Consider the following 13,834-nt stretch of genomic DNA (forward strand, 5'->3'; position numbering starts at 1 on the left):
AGAGGGCTCAGAGCAGGGAGTTGGGGTGTGGGGTTCAGGAGGGGGAGGGATGTGGCAGGGGGTTGGGGTGCAGGCAGGGGGCTCAGGGCATGGAGTTGGGGTGCAGCAGGGGGTTGGGGTGCAGGCAGGGGGCTCAGGGCAGGAGGTTGGGGTGCAGGAGGGATGTGGGATGCGGCAGGGGGCTCAGGGCAGGGGGTTGGGGTGCAGGCAGGGGGCTCAGGGCAGGAGGTTGGGGTGCAGGAGGGATGTGGGATGCGGCAGGGGGCTCAGGGCAGGGGGATTGGGGTGCAGGCAGGGGGCTCAGGGCAGGGAGTTGGGGGGTGGGGTGCAGGAGGGCTTAAGGCTCTGGGCTGGCAGCGGTGCACACCGGTGCCGGGGCAGGCTGCCTGCTTCCCTGCCGGCCCTGGCCCCGCGAAGCAGCTGGAACCATGTCCCTGCGGCCCTAGTGCGCTGCTTGCTGCTCCTCCAGGTACCTCCCCCAAAGCTCCCATTGGCCGCGGTTCCCCGTTCCCGGCCAACGGGAGCTGTAGGGGGGGGTGGTGCCTGGAAACCAGGGCAACACACGGAGCCCTCTGCTCTCCCCGCCCCCCAGCCACAAAGACGTGATGCCAACCACTTCAGGGAGCGGTGCGGGGCTCGAGGGGGGCAATCCCGTGGGTGTAGTTTGCCCACCCCTGGCCTGGAGGTAGGCTGGGGGGGCGCGCAAGCCGCAGGAAATAGCCCCGCGGGTCATGTGTTTGAGACCCCTGATATAAATGAAGAGCTAGGGCAGGGTGAGGTATCATCAGCGCCGTAGCTCGTGTCTCCTCGCCAATGCTCTTAGTGGGAAATGAACAGTGGTGAGGCATTGGGGCCCTGCAAACAGACTCGTGTATGGAGGAGGATGCCTAGAGTGCAGCTTTCACAAGCCAGAGGTGCTAGCTTTCATCTTGCTGTAAAGCAGGGTTCTCAAACTGTGGGTCAGGACCCCAAAGTGGGTTGGGACTCCGTTTTAATGGGGTCACCAGGGCTGGCGTTAGACTTACTGGGGTCCGGGGCTGAAGCCCAAGCTCACTGCCTGGGGCCAAAGTCGAAGCCCAAGGGCTTCAGCCCTGGGCAGCAGGGCTCAGGTTACATGCCCCCGGCCGGGGCTGAAGCCTTTGAGCTTTGGCTTTAGCCTCCCACCTGGGGCAGTGGGGCTCGGGCTTGGGCCCCCCAAACCGGGGCAGCAAGCTCAGTCTTCGGTCCCCACTCCTGGGGTTGTGTAGTAATTTTTGTTGTCAGAAGGGGGTCACAGTGCAATGAAGTTTGAGAACCGCTGCTGTAAAGAATGGCTTTTTCTCCACTTAGCAAGGTGAGGTTCCCTCAATTCACTTAGGCCCAGGTCTTCAAGGTATTTAGGCACCTAACTCCTATTGATTTTAGTAAGAGTTTAGGTGCCTAAATACCTTTTGAGCACCTGGGGCTAGTTGCTGACTCGTGATAGGAGATGTCTTGCGTGTCTCTCCCAGCCCCGGGTGCTTGCTCTGTATTATTAAAACACACGGCCCTGTGGTGGTGATCTGAGCAACGGTGGAATATTAGAAACAACAAAAGCTCTGTATTAACAAGCTCTAATTCTATTAAGCCCCTCCGCCAAGGGGTCTCAAGTAAGAGGATTTCCTCACGATCCCTTGCCTTCCATACAGAACGCAGGATTGTGTCATGGCCAATCCCAGAGCTTAATTGCTTAATGTCGTCAATGCAGATTTGTGATGTTGCAGCAGTCCGTACTAAATGATGATTCTATAAAACTAAAGCCGGAACGGTCCTTGACTGAAGCTGCTCTCTGCATTGGGGCCATTATTTCAACACTATTTAACATTTCCTGCTCTCCTAATTTTTATGGTGTGTTTCATTTTGGTCCATTTCCCCACCACATTTGGTTTGTGTTAAGTCTTCTGCAACTTCTTTCCCAGCATCTATGTATATTAAAAAGAGGCTTGATGAACTGGAGTGCTGCTAAAAGGGATGGACCATTAACTCCGGTTCTAATCAGGGACAGGTCTGTTCCAGGGCACTCTAATTCTGAGTTGCCAGGCTGCCCTCTGCTCTTCCAGTCTGAGCAGACAATACCAATGCTGCGGACTTTTGCAATGATTTGTGATGTGGAGATGCATTCACCAATGATTAGGTTGAGACCAGCAAAACTCATTTCACTTGTGACCCACGCCACATTTGAACTAGTCTCCATTTGTTAAGGAAGGATTTACTGTGTCATGTCTGCCTTTTGCGCATTCTCTCCCCCTCCCCCTACTGCTTGTTTGAGGTGTGCTCTTGTGATTTCTTTGTAATGTGTAGTTCATGTGAGTAATTGACACCTGAGTTTCTTTCTCTCTCTCTGATAGGTGTGGAAGATGCCTTTAGTTTCACCTCCAAAGTCATGACTGTGTCTCTGCATAAGTTTTCACCAGGATTTTTCCCAGGCAAGCAATCTTCTTATGGCTTCACTAACTAGCAGAGTTTCTGCACTTGGGTTAAGTCCTGTCCCCTTCACTCTTTCCAGGTTTCCCACCACCCGTCTGTGTCTGCATCCTCTCTCTACCCAGAAAACAATACAACAGGAGCCCATACACTCAGTAGTGCGCTTCCTCAGCCTCTTCCTGACACTAAACCTCAAGGGCAAGCCCATTGCTAGGTCCATTCCACTGTGCTGCCACTCTCTACCTGGGCTTGTGTCCTGCTGTCTAGCAGAGAAAAAAGCAGAACATCAGCAGGGCTTGGATGAGCCCAGAAGGGGCACTGAGGGCAACCTCACCCTCTGTGTACCTTTAGAGGGGAGAGGGGACAATGCAATGAGATGCAAGGCACCCTTGCTTGTGCCTTTTTCAAGAGCGGGAGGCTGTGAGGCTCTAAAATGGGACTCTCTAGAGCTATGTCTTCACTTACTGCAGTGTGTCACGTACAGACACTACATGGTGCAGCGAAAGGCTCTGGCAGCGAGGAGACAGCAGGGACGCTATGCTGTTAAAAATAGCAGTGTAGACACATGAGGCACTGCTTGGGCTGTACACAGCCCGTGTAGAATATCTACCATGGGAGTTCAGGTATGCAGGGCACTCTAATCTTCTTGTCTAAGCCCTGTCTCACCGTCTCTACATTGCTATTTATACCCATGCTAGCTGGGTGGGCAGTGTTTGTACTCTACACGCCACCATAAATGTATGATACTGTATGAGTTAGCTTGTCAATGGCTAGGGAGGGCTCCATTGGCACTAGTGAAAGCTTTGCAGGACTCGGTCAAGAAACGTCTGCAGTCGTCCTCTTTACCTGCTTTCAGTTGTGATATGATTAGATGTACAGAAGCAACTCTTACCAGAGTTTTCCACTTTTTCATGTGACACACTGTTTGCTCCAATCAGAAGTAAAATTTTAAAAATAGCTTTTTTTGTTTAAAGGGAACATTTAACTAGTTTTTTAGGTTTAGTGTTAAATAAATCTTAAGAGCCTCAATTCATGTCAGCTTTTGTAATTGAAGGAAAATGTAATTCAGACGTCCCCTGCGATGTTGGCAACTCAAACGCAACAGTGCTGTGCAGAAAGTGTAACTGACTATGGAAATCCTTCATGAAACTGGCGAGTCTAGTTTTACTGTCTGAGCTGAGTGAAATGTAAAGTCATTGAAGATCATAAATGATCAGTAAATCTTTCTAAATCCATTCTGGTTTAGTGTTAGGAAATGATTTTCAGTGATACAGACCAAGAAACCTCTTAAGACAAGTTTTATCTTCACCATATCCTGTTCAGAGGTGGCGTGCAACCCATGTAGGTCTGTCCTGCCAGGTGCTGAGCCCTCTGGCCACAATCCAGCAAAGCACTTAAGCATGTGCTTAACTTTGAGCATTTGAATAGTCCCATTGATTTCACTGGGATGATTTACGTGCTTAAAGTTACAGCTATGGTTGTGAGAAAGGAAATATTATCCCCATCTTACAGATGGGGAGCTGAGTACAGAGAGACTGAGTGACTTGCCCAAGGAAGTCTGTGACTGAGGTGGGAATCAAACCCAAATCTCCCAAGTCCTAACCACAGGACCATCTTTCTGTCTGCCAGAATGGTATTTATTATACACCTTAGGGAATGTAGAGCCTTAGCACGTGGATAGGTCAGCAGCTTTTATCCAAAACTTCAGCAGTATCCCTTTAACTGTCTCCCTTTAGCATCAGATTCTACCAAAACCCCTTTCACTGTCAGTTGCAGCAACCTGTGTATAGATCTGGGCGTACACACTTCCCTCTCCCATTGTTGCTAATGTATTGAAATCTCTGAACTCTCTCTGGTGCTGTAGTTTGCAGAGTTTGAAATCTTAGAAGTATGTTCTCCAGGGCAGATACTTCTTGAACAAAGTAACTCAAAAACCTCCCCTGTTGGAAATAGAGTGCAGACTTCTCTGAAGGTGTACTATGCCTCAGATCTTCCCATCCTTTGAAAGACATCCCAGATCTGTTCAGCCAATGTTATTGAGCTCGTTTTCTCCTTAGCTGACTGATAGTTCGGGTTTGTTTTTTGTTGCTCAGGAACAGGAGATGTGTCTGACGTTGGCCTGGGGAAGGGGCGATATTACAGTGTCAACGTACCTATCCAGGATGGCATTCAGGATGAGAAATATTACCAGATCTGCGAGACGTGAGACCCATTTTCTATCTGTTTTGTTTGAATAGAGGATTTCAGAGAACAAAATCTGTACAGATTTTTAATAATCTTTTTATTATTTAAGTTGTGGCCCCTTTATGGTGTCAGTTTAAAGACACAAAGCTATGTTAACTGGTGAGCTTACCTTGTAGGATCCCAATCCCTATACAGATTGTATATACAGAAGCACTGAGCAGCAATGTCATCCACCTCTAGGTGGAAGGGGACAAGCACCCAGTTTATCTGTGTGTGTTTATTTTGAGGGGCAGAGGGTGTAATTTAAACCAAGCACAATGGGGCAAATATCTACTCTTAGACTAAGTGCCATGGAATCTCTAGTGTCCATACAGAGAGGGACATGGTTGGGGAACAAGGTTAAGGTTGTTTGCAAAGCATTTCAAGTGCAAACCTCCATTGAATTTATTTTATCTATCTTGGAAGGATTAAGGACTGAGCCATCTTTGCTGGAATTGGAACGGTTGGTTCAGAGGAGTCTAATTCTGCACCTTCACAGGTGCATGGCACAAACCACTAAATCAGCCTCTCTGGCAAAAAATGAAATCCAGGGCCTGTTTTTTTCTAAAGGTGATTAACTTTAGGACACTGCTGCTGCATGCATTTGTATGTCAATCTAGTGCTCATGAAAGCCAAGGGCTAAACCAGTTGCTAGCTCAAGACACATGATAGACAGTCATTGTGCAAGCTTCCCAATCCAGCTCTGGCAATACGTGTTTGTCCTGATCTATACAGTACCCAACTTCCTCCACTACCTCCATGATTCCAGTCCTGGATCACTTCTGAGCATACTGTGTCAAAATACAAAGTGATTTTAAGAATCCAATAAACATCCACCCAGGAGTAGAATGAGACCATCAGATTTGTTTCTACTTGTGACTGAAGTTGGGATGTAAACCCAAATTCAAAACAATTCAAACAGAATACATTGAAAATATAAAACAGTTGTGAAGTCCAGTGTGCTAAATGGGAAAATCTTACATTGGGCTGGAGAGTGTTAAATAAGCTAAAAGATCCCTTCCCTCTGACTTCTTTTTTGACCTACAACAATGATCATAGAGTCAAATTATCCATCCATTTACAAAGTGGTCATGGTATTTGATTCTGTGACCTCCTGTGACAATGAATTCTGTAAACTGACTACTCCCTGTGCAAAGTATTTCCTTGTATTCTTCTCATCAGTGACCCCTGCTGGCAAGAGAAGCCCCCTTTCGTGGGCCGCCTTTTCCTCTTTTGCAAATATCTGGGCTCTAGACTTGCTCTTTGGCATTCCCACAGCCAAGCACCAGTAAAAAGTTATGCAAAACCATGCCATTTCCCTCCCTCTTGGTGGCAACTGCCTTCCTCATCTCTATGGAAACTGACCCATTGCAGCACAATGATATAAATAAATAAAAAGGAAGTTTTGCTAGTGGAGTCTTAAGTCATGTGCACTTTGAACTTGCCTCTCTATAAATAAGAGTGCTTGTGTTTGAACACTTTTGTTGTAGCAGATAAACTCCTATTCTGCTCTTGGGAGGTATGGTATATGTATAATTGCCTATTGTTTCTGGAAATTGAATGACTCAGACTCCAATTAAATGTAATTGTTAGTAATAGCCGTTGTGTGGAACAGAGGCCAAGGTGTGACATTTGTTTTTTTAAAAGTCTGACGTCTTTAAAATATTGTAGATAAAGGCAGCCAGAGATGAGACGTTAGAGACTGGCAACAGCAGAGCTGGATACTCATCTGCAGCAGTATGCATCAGTCATACACAGTGTAGAGATGTCCAAGAAATCTGTACACACACAGTGCTCTGAAAACTTAGGCACTTACCTATTTACTCCATCAAAAGAGAAAGTTACGTGGGTTCTAGCTAATCAATGAGTATCTCTTATTCATAAGATCATCCAGAATAGCTAACTTATTTGATCTTCCTGAAAAAGTGCTCTAATTAGTGGGTCAGATAGGTACTTTCACATCTATTTTAAATATTAACCTTCTGAAGATAAAAATACAGCACCTGAACAACATTACAGATGTGGAGAACCATACTAATAAATAATCCAGAACTTGCAGGGGCATTTTCTTAATTCAAACAGAAATATTTCACAGCACGTTTATTCAAATTGCTGTAGCAGTTAGTATGGTACATTCACATTTAATGATGTGAGGAGGAGAAATTTACTTAATTCTCGTCTAACAGAGTCAGTGATGTACAAAAGCAGTAAATATTTGTAAAATAATAGTTCAGAAGGGTCATACATAGTACACACCAGTGCATAGCGTATTACTATACATAAGTATATGGTTATATATTAGCAGTACATGCTGAGCTGCGGTATCAAGTTTTTCTCAGCATGAGTTTGGGATTGTTGCATTACTCTTGACTGGAGAAACCACGAGTTATGCAGGTCACCCCAAAAGAATGAATGTGAAACCTTTATAGCACAGATACCTTTGTGTGTTTTGTTTTTAGTACGGAAGGAGGTTTAAAATGTATTAGCAAGTTTAAGAAGGTTTGGAACTGGATGTTTGTATCCCATCACTGAAGGTCAGGAGCCTTAGTTACTTTGGGCCTAGTGATAACACCAGCAGTTACATTATATAGGATACAAGTATAGAAATCTTCAGATTTCCGCATGTGTGTTGACCATTGATTGCCTGGGGTTAAGAGGAAATGGCTGCTATGGGCTGGTTATTCCATATTATTGTGCATGTTTCTTGCCCCTACCTCTGACGTGTCTGGCAGTGGTCACTGTCAGAGGCAGGATGTTGGACTAGAAGAACCAGATCTGATCAGGTGTGGTGGTTTCTTCTGTACAGGCTTTTGAGGGAGAGAAAACTATAGTACATCTTAAACGTGATCTAAGCTAGCTTTTCTAAGCATTCATGCCTTAGTTTCAGGACCTTTCAGGATCAAAACAAGGGTTGAGCCCCCTCTCGGGGAAAATGGAATCACCCTTTCACAATGGCACAAAATGCTCATTTCTAGCTTTGATGAGTCAAGCAATATCAGACCATAAACCATCTGCTGGCCTAGACTGAACAGTCAGTGAACATAAGAGAGGTGGGTGAATGGAGAGGAGAAAATATTTTTGTGGCAGATTGACTTTTTTATTAAACAAGACACCTGTTTAAAGCATTTCAGATTTTGGAATGTTAGGCCCAGTCCTGAGGAAATGGGATCAGAGATTAGAGAGAGCAAGTGAGGCAGATGGAATGTGCATTTATCACACATCTCTGTACCTTATAGTTTGCAGTGTTGTTGTAGGCCTGTTGGTCCAAGGATATGAGTGAGACAAGTAGGTGAGGTAATATCTTTTATTGGACTAACTTCTGTTGGTGAAAGTGACAAGCTTTTGAGTGTCAGAGCTCTTTCTCAAGTCTCGAACAAGTAACCAGAGTGTCCAAACTAAACACAAGATGGGGCAGATTGCTAAGCATAAGGGGTCCATGCATGCTGTATGAGACCACTTAAAATGAAGTGGGCAATTAAGACTTAGCAGGTGGGTGACCAGTTGGTGTAATGAGCCATAAAACCAGTGTCTCTGTTAAGTCCATGGTTTTTAGTGTCCAGCCAAAGTTATTAATTTAAATTCCCAGGCTTGTCTTTTGAAGGTTTTGTGCAGGTTTCCTTTGAGGATGAGGGCTGAGAGGTCGGATATGGAGTGATCGCTTTGTGAAAAGTGTGTGGCCTTGGGTGACAAGATGATCTTGTCTTATTGCTTTTCTGTGAGAGTTCATTCAAGAGCATAGTGTTTGGTTTCACCCACATAGTTATTGTCAGGGCATTTGATACACTGGAGGAGGTATACCACATGTTCTGATAGGCATGTGTAGGACCCATGGCTCTTGAAAGTGTGTTGGGAGGGGGAGTATGATCATTGTAGCAGTGGATATATGGCTGCAGGTTTTGCATTTGTTGTTCTGATAGTCTGGTGCTGCTTTGAGATGATGTGTCCTGGTGATGATGAGCGTGGGGATGTTGAGTTGCTTGAAGGGCAGAAGAGGAAGTTCGGGAAAGATTTCTTTCAGGGTATGCTCCCCATCAAATATGGGTTCTAATTGTTTGATACCCCACATGGGTTCTAATGTGGAGTGATAGGTAATACCTGGGGGTGTGCAGTCAGTGCATGTGTGGGCCATACTGTATAGCATCAGGTTCTCCTGGGGTATTTGGGTGACCTGTTCCATGATGTGTTTGTGACAGGTTCAGTCACAGAGACTCCCCTCGAGACTGTCACTCGATGAGCTGGGATACCACTGAGAACAATCCTCCTGCCAGAACAGGCGCCCCTCCACTTCTGTCTTGTTGAGTTAGACACTCCAGTCAGTTCCAGCACAGATCCAGAGGTTGGGCCACGCCTCTCTGCAGTTCACTGAAACGGAGATTCAGCCTTTTTGGGAGCCTAAACCCCAAAAAAATCCATTTTGCTCTGTGTAAAGCTTATACAGGGTAAATTCATAAATTGTTCACACTCTATAACACTGATAGAGAGAGATGCACAGCTATTTGCTCCCCCAGGTATTAATCACTTACTCTGGGTTTATTAATAAACAAAAGTGATTTTATTACATATAAAAAGTAGGATTTAAGTGGTTTCAAGTAATAACAGCCAGAACAAAGTAAGTCACCAAGCAAAATAAAGCAAAAACAGGCAAGTCTAAACCTCATACATTAAGAAACTGATTACAGGTAATATCTCACCCTCAGAGATGTTCCAATAAGCTTCTTTCACAGACTAGACTCCTTCCTAGTCTGGGCCCAATCCTTTCTCCTGGTACAGTCCTTGTTAGTTCCAGCAAACATCTCAGGTGATAAGCAGGGGTTTTCTCATGACTGGCAGCCTCCTTTGTCCTACTCCACCCCCTTTTATAGCTTTGTCTCTCTGGGTCCCCACCCCTACTTCCAAATGGAAAAGTACCAGATTTAAGATGGATTTCATTATCAGGCGACATGGTCACATATCACTGTAAGACCCCTAGTCTCCATTCTCCATGGGCTGGCCCACACGTACACAGGAAGGCTTTCAAGTAACAAAGGCCATTTACAACTGATTTCTGGAGCACCCTTACTGTGTTTACATCAGTGATACAAGTTTATATCTTATTCTCCTAACTCCAGATATAGAAATAATACATGCAAACAAGTAGGATGAACACACTTAGTAGATTACAAGCTTTCTAATGACACCATACAAGGTGTCATTAGTAAAAAACCTATTCCAGTTATGTCATATTCGTAAACATATTTCCATAAAGCATATGGAATGCAACATCACAGCATTGATCTGCTTCTCTGATGGAATGTGCTTGTTTGGTGAGGGCGGTTTTCAGTGTGTTAAGGTGTGTACCCCGGACTTTCTCCTCAGAGAATATTCTGTGGTATCTTGAATGCCTGGCTGTAGAGAACAGATTTCTTGAGGTGTCTGGGTCAGTGGAAGTAAGTGTGGTGATCTGTAGGGTTCCATTGTTGAAGCTGATTGTGGTATCTAGGAAGTTGATGCTAGTGTGGATGTGTTCTAGAACTAGTTTGATGGATGGATGGTGGTGGTGGAAATCTGAGGGCATTTAGGTCATCTGTCTAGTGGATGAAAATATCATTGATGCATTGTTGGTTTTATGATGCATTTTCCAGAAATTCTTCTTCAAGGTGGCCCATGAAGAGGTTGGCATATTGTGGAACCATCCTAGTACCCAGGCTGTTCCCATGGAACGTCCCCACAGACTAGGGCTATGTCTGCATTTAAACTTGTGCTGCTGTAGTGCATCAGTGTAGACACTCACTACAGTGATGTGAGGGTTTTCCCCATCACTGTAGTCAATCCGCCTCCCTGGGAGGCAGTAGCTAGGTTGACCGAAGAATTCTTCTGTCAATGTAGCACTGCCTACACCAGGAGTTAGGTTGGCTTAACTAGGTTGCTCAGTGGTGTGTTTTTTTTTCTCCACACCCCTGAATAACATAGCTGGGTCACCTAACTCTTTAGTGTAAACCTGACCTAAGACACACCAACTCAAAGCAGCACCAGACCTTGCCAGAACAATAGATGCAAAACCTGCAGACATATCTCCATTGCTATGATGATCTATACCTCCCACAACACACCTTTCAAGAGGCAGGATATTAGACTAGAAGAACCGGGGTCCTACATGTGGCTATCACAACATGTGAGTGAGTGTAAAACCTCACAACATGGATGAAACCAGACAATCACTATGGTCTCAAATGAACTCACAAAGGAAAATGATAAGACAAACCACCTATCCTCAGTGAGCAGATACATTTCACAAAGCGATCACTCTATATCCAACCTCTGAGTCCTCATCCTCAAAGAAAACCTGCAAAACATCTTCAAAAGACGAACCTGGGAACTTAAATTCATAATTCTGTCTGAATGCTAAAAACCACGAACTTAACAGAGACACTGGTTTTATGGTTTATATCACCAGTTTGTCACTCACCTTAATACCTGCCAGCCCTTAATTGCCCATTTTAAGTGGTCTCTGACAGCACATGTGAATCCGTCCCACCTTGGAGCAGAGTAACACTCAGGTTACTTTCTCCAGATCTAAGGTATTGCTCTGTGATGCTCAAAACTTGTCCCTTTCACCAACAGAAGTTTGTACAATAAAAGATCTCACTTATCTCGTCTAATCACATGGCTAGTGGTCCTGATTCACTTTGCACAAGTGAAAATGGAGCCAGGTGGGGAGAACTGGGCTCTTCCCTCCAAGTGTGGTGCGTGCATAATATAAACATAACTGTGTAAAATACAAAGTAAAACTTAAATAGATACATGCCTCCAGGGCTTAAATTCTCAGAGATTTCCCAGAGCCCCCCACTCCCCTCCCCATTTGGGGGGGCTCAGGGCTTCAGCTGCAGGGTGGAGGATCTCAGAGCTTTAGCCCCATGGGAGGGAAGCGCGGGGGCTCAGGGGTTTAGTCCTGTGGGGGTGGGGTCGTGCCCAGGCTTGGTGCTTCAGCCTCATGGCAGGTGCACCAGGGCTCCCTTGGGTTTGAAAATATTTTCCGGAGTTCTGCTTCAGTGGGCTCCGGCTGAATTTAAGCCCTGCATGCTTCAGCTGTTGCATTGCAAAGCCATGTGATAACAGTTTATCGTATTGCAAAGCCATGTGATAAACTGTTGCTAACGGATGCAGAAGGTGGCTGCTGCTCCTGTTAACTCATGCACATTGAAATGTAGAATGACTAAGGCCTGGTCCCCACTAAGCCCCCACTTCGGACTAAGGTACGCAAATTCAGCTACGTTAATAACGTAGCTGAATTCGAAGTACCTTAGTCCGAACTTACCGCGGGTCCAGATGTGGCAGGAAGGCTCCCCCGTCGATGCCGCGTACTCCTCTCGGCGAGCTGGAGTACCGGCGTCGACGGCGAGCACTTCCGGGATCGATTTATCACGTCTTAACCAGACGCGATAAATCGATCCCAGAACATCGATTGCCTGCCGCCGGACCCTCCGGTAAGTGAAGACGTACCCTAAGAGAATAAGCATGGTACCCTGTACCCACTCAAGGACAATCTGTTTTCAAGGCTTTCCATGAAATAATGTTGGAATTAGGCTGGAACCACACCTGCTGCTGTGGAAAGAGGAGATGTGTTAATACAGACACGAAACGGCCAGCTGAAATAAAAATCAGGCTGCCTGGTCACTTTATGCCTGACCTGTTTTAAACACACTTTTTATCATTATTATTTTTCAAGTTATTGTCCCAAGCAAAACCACTGCACTTCTCCAGTCAGCCTGCCACCTCCACTCTTCAGTCCCTGCCATCTTACTCAGCACGCCTGATAACTGGGACTTCCATCAGTCAGGAGGTGGAGGGAGGGCTTCTAGAAAGCTCCCCTGAGACCTCAGAATAAAACTAATGACATGCCAGGCTTTGAAATCAACCATGGAGCATGTGGGAAGGAAATGGAGGATCTCTAATTAGAAGAGTCCAAGCTCAGGACCTGGACATCAGGATGTGGTACAAGCAGTGCAGCTCTCATAAAGAGAGAGGTTTATTCAGAGTGCAGACCCAACAGGTAAGAATGGGAACACTGCTCGAATGCTGGGCTTGGTACCTGTTTGGGGGGTCGTCTTGGAAGGTCAGGTGCCTATGCTTGTAGGGGTTGCACCTAGCAAAGCATCTGCAACAATTGCAAGATGGCTGGCCCACCATCCGGATTTCTTTGAGTTGATCTGGATTTCATCATGCAACAAGACATTGATTCTAAGTGCTCGGCCAGACTCTGTAAAGTTGACATGATTAAAAATAAACTGCCCTGCAAAAATAACAGTTGCAACAATGGTAAGATTTACACTTAAACCCTACAGAGGTCACAGTCTTTGAAATGAGGCCTGAAAACCCAGACCCAAGCTTTCATTTCTTTCTAGTTTGAACACAGGCCCTGGTTCTAATGGGGGACTTCAGTCACCCTGACATCTACTGGGAGAACAATACAGCAGTGCACAGACAATCCAGGAAGTTTTTGGAGAGTGTTGGGAACAACTTCCTGGTGCAACTACTGGAGGAACCAACCAGGGGCTATTCTCCTCTTGACCTGCTGCTTACAAACAGGGAAGAATTGGTAGGGGAAGTAGAAGGAGTGGCAACCTGGGCAGCAGTGACCATGAGATGGTTGAGTTCAGGATCCTCACAAAAGGAAGAAAGGAGAGTAGCAAAACACAGACCCTGGACTTCAGAAAAGCAGACTTTGACTCCCTTAGGGAACTAATGGGCAGGATCCCCTGGGAGGCTAATATGAGGGGGAAAGGGGTTCAGGAAAGCTGGCTGTATTTTAAAGAAGCCTTATTGAGGGCACAGGAACAAACCATCCCGAAGTGCAGAAATAATAGCAAATATGGCAGGCGACCAGCTTGGCTTAACAGTGAAATCTTTGGTGAGCTTAAACTCAAAAAGGAAGCTTACAAGAAGTGGAAACTTGGTCAGATGACTAGGGAGGAGTATAAAAATATTGCTCGAGCATGCAGGGGTGTAATCAGGCAGGCCAAAACACAACTGGAGTTGCAGCTAGCAGGGGATGTGATGGATAACAAGAAGGGTTTCTATAGGTATGTTAGCAACAAGAAAAAGGTCAGGGAAAGCATGAGACCTTTAATGAATGGGGGAAGCAACCTAGTGATAGATGTGGAAAAAGCTGAAGTACTCAATGCTTTTTTTT

At 45.6% G+C, this 13,834-nt stretch overlaps 1 protein-coding gene across 16 annotated transcripts in view; it reads left to right on the forward strand.

Annotated features, from left to right (window-relative positions):
• The window catches only part of HDAC8 (histone deacetylase 8), a 115,003-nt gene that overhangs the window by 34,654 nt on the left and 66,515 nt on the right, over nt 1-13,834 (forward strand). For 15 of the 16 annotated variants that reach the window (XR_006176517.2, XR_010590403.1, XM_065557190.1 and 12 more), the window contains 2 exons: nt 2,367-2,444; nt 4,536-4,644. The exons of the other annotated variant lie outside the window; for it this stretch is intronic. Coding sequence is in view for 13 of the 15 variants with exons in the window: in XM_065557190.1 (XP_065413262.1) it covers nt 2,367-2,444; nt 4,536-4,644 (187 nt within the window). In the remaining 2 variants the exon portion in view is untranslated. The remainder of the gene's footprint in view (nt 1-2,366; nt 2,445-4,535; nt 4,645-13,834) is intronic. 16 annotated transcript variants of the gene reach the window in all.

This window comes from Chrysemys picta, chromosome 9 (genome assembly GCF_011386835.1).
Source record: "Chrysemys picta bellii isolate R12L10 chromosome 9, ASM1138683v2, whole genome shotgun sequence".
Classification (NCBI taxonomy): Eukaryota; Metazoa; Chordata; order Testudines; family Emydidae; genus Chrysemys; species Chrysemys picta.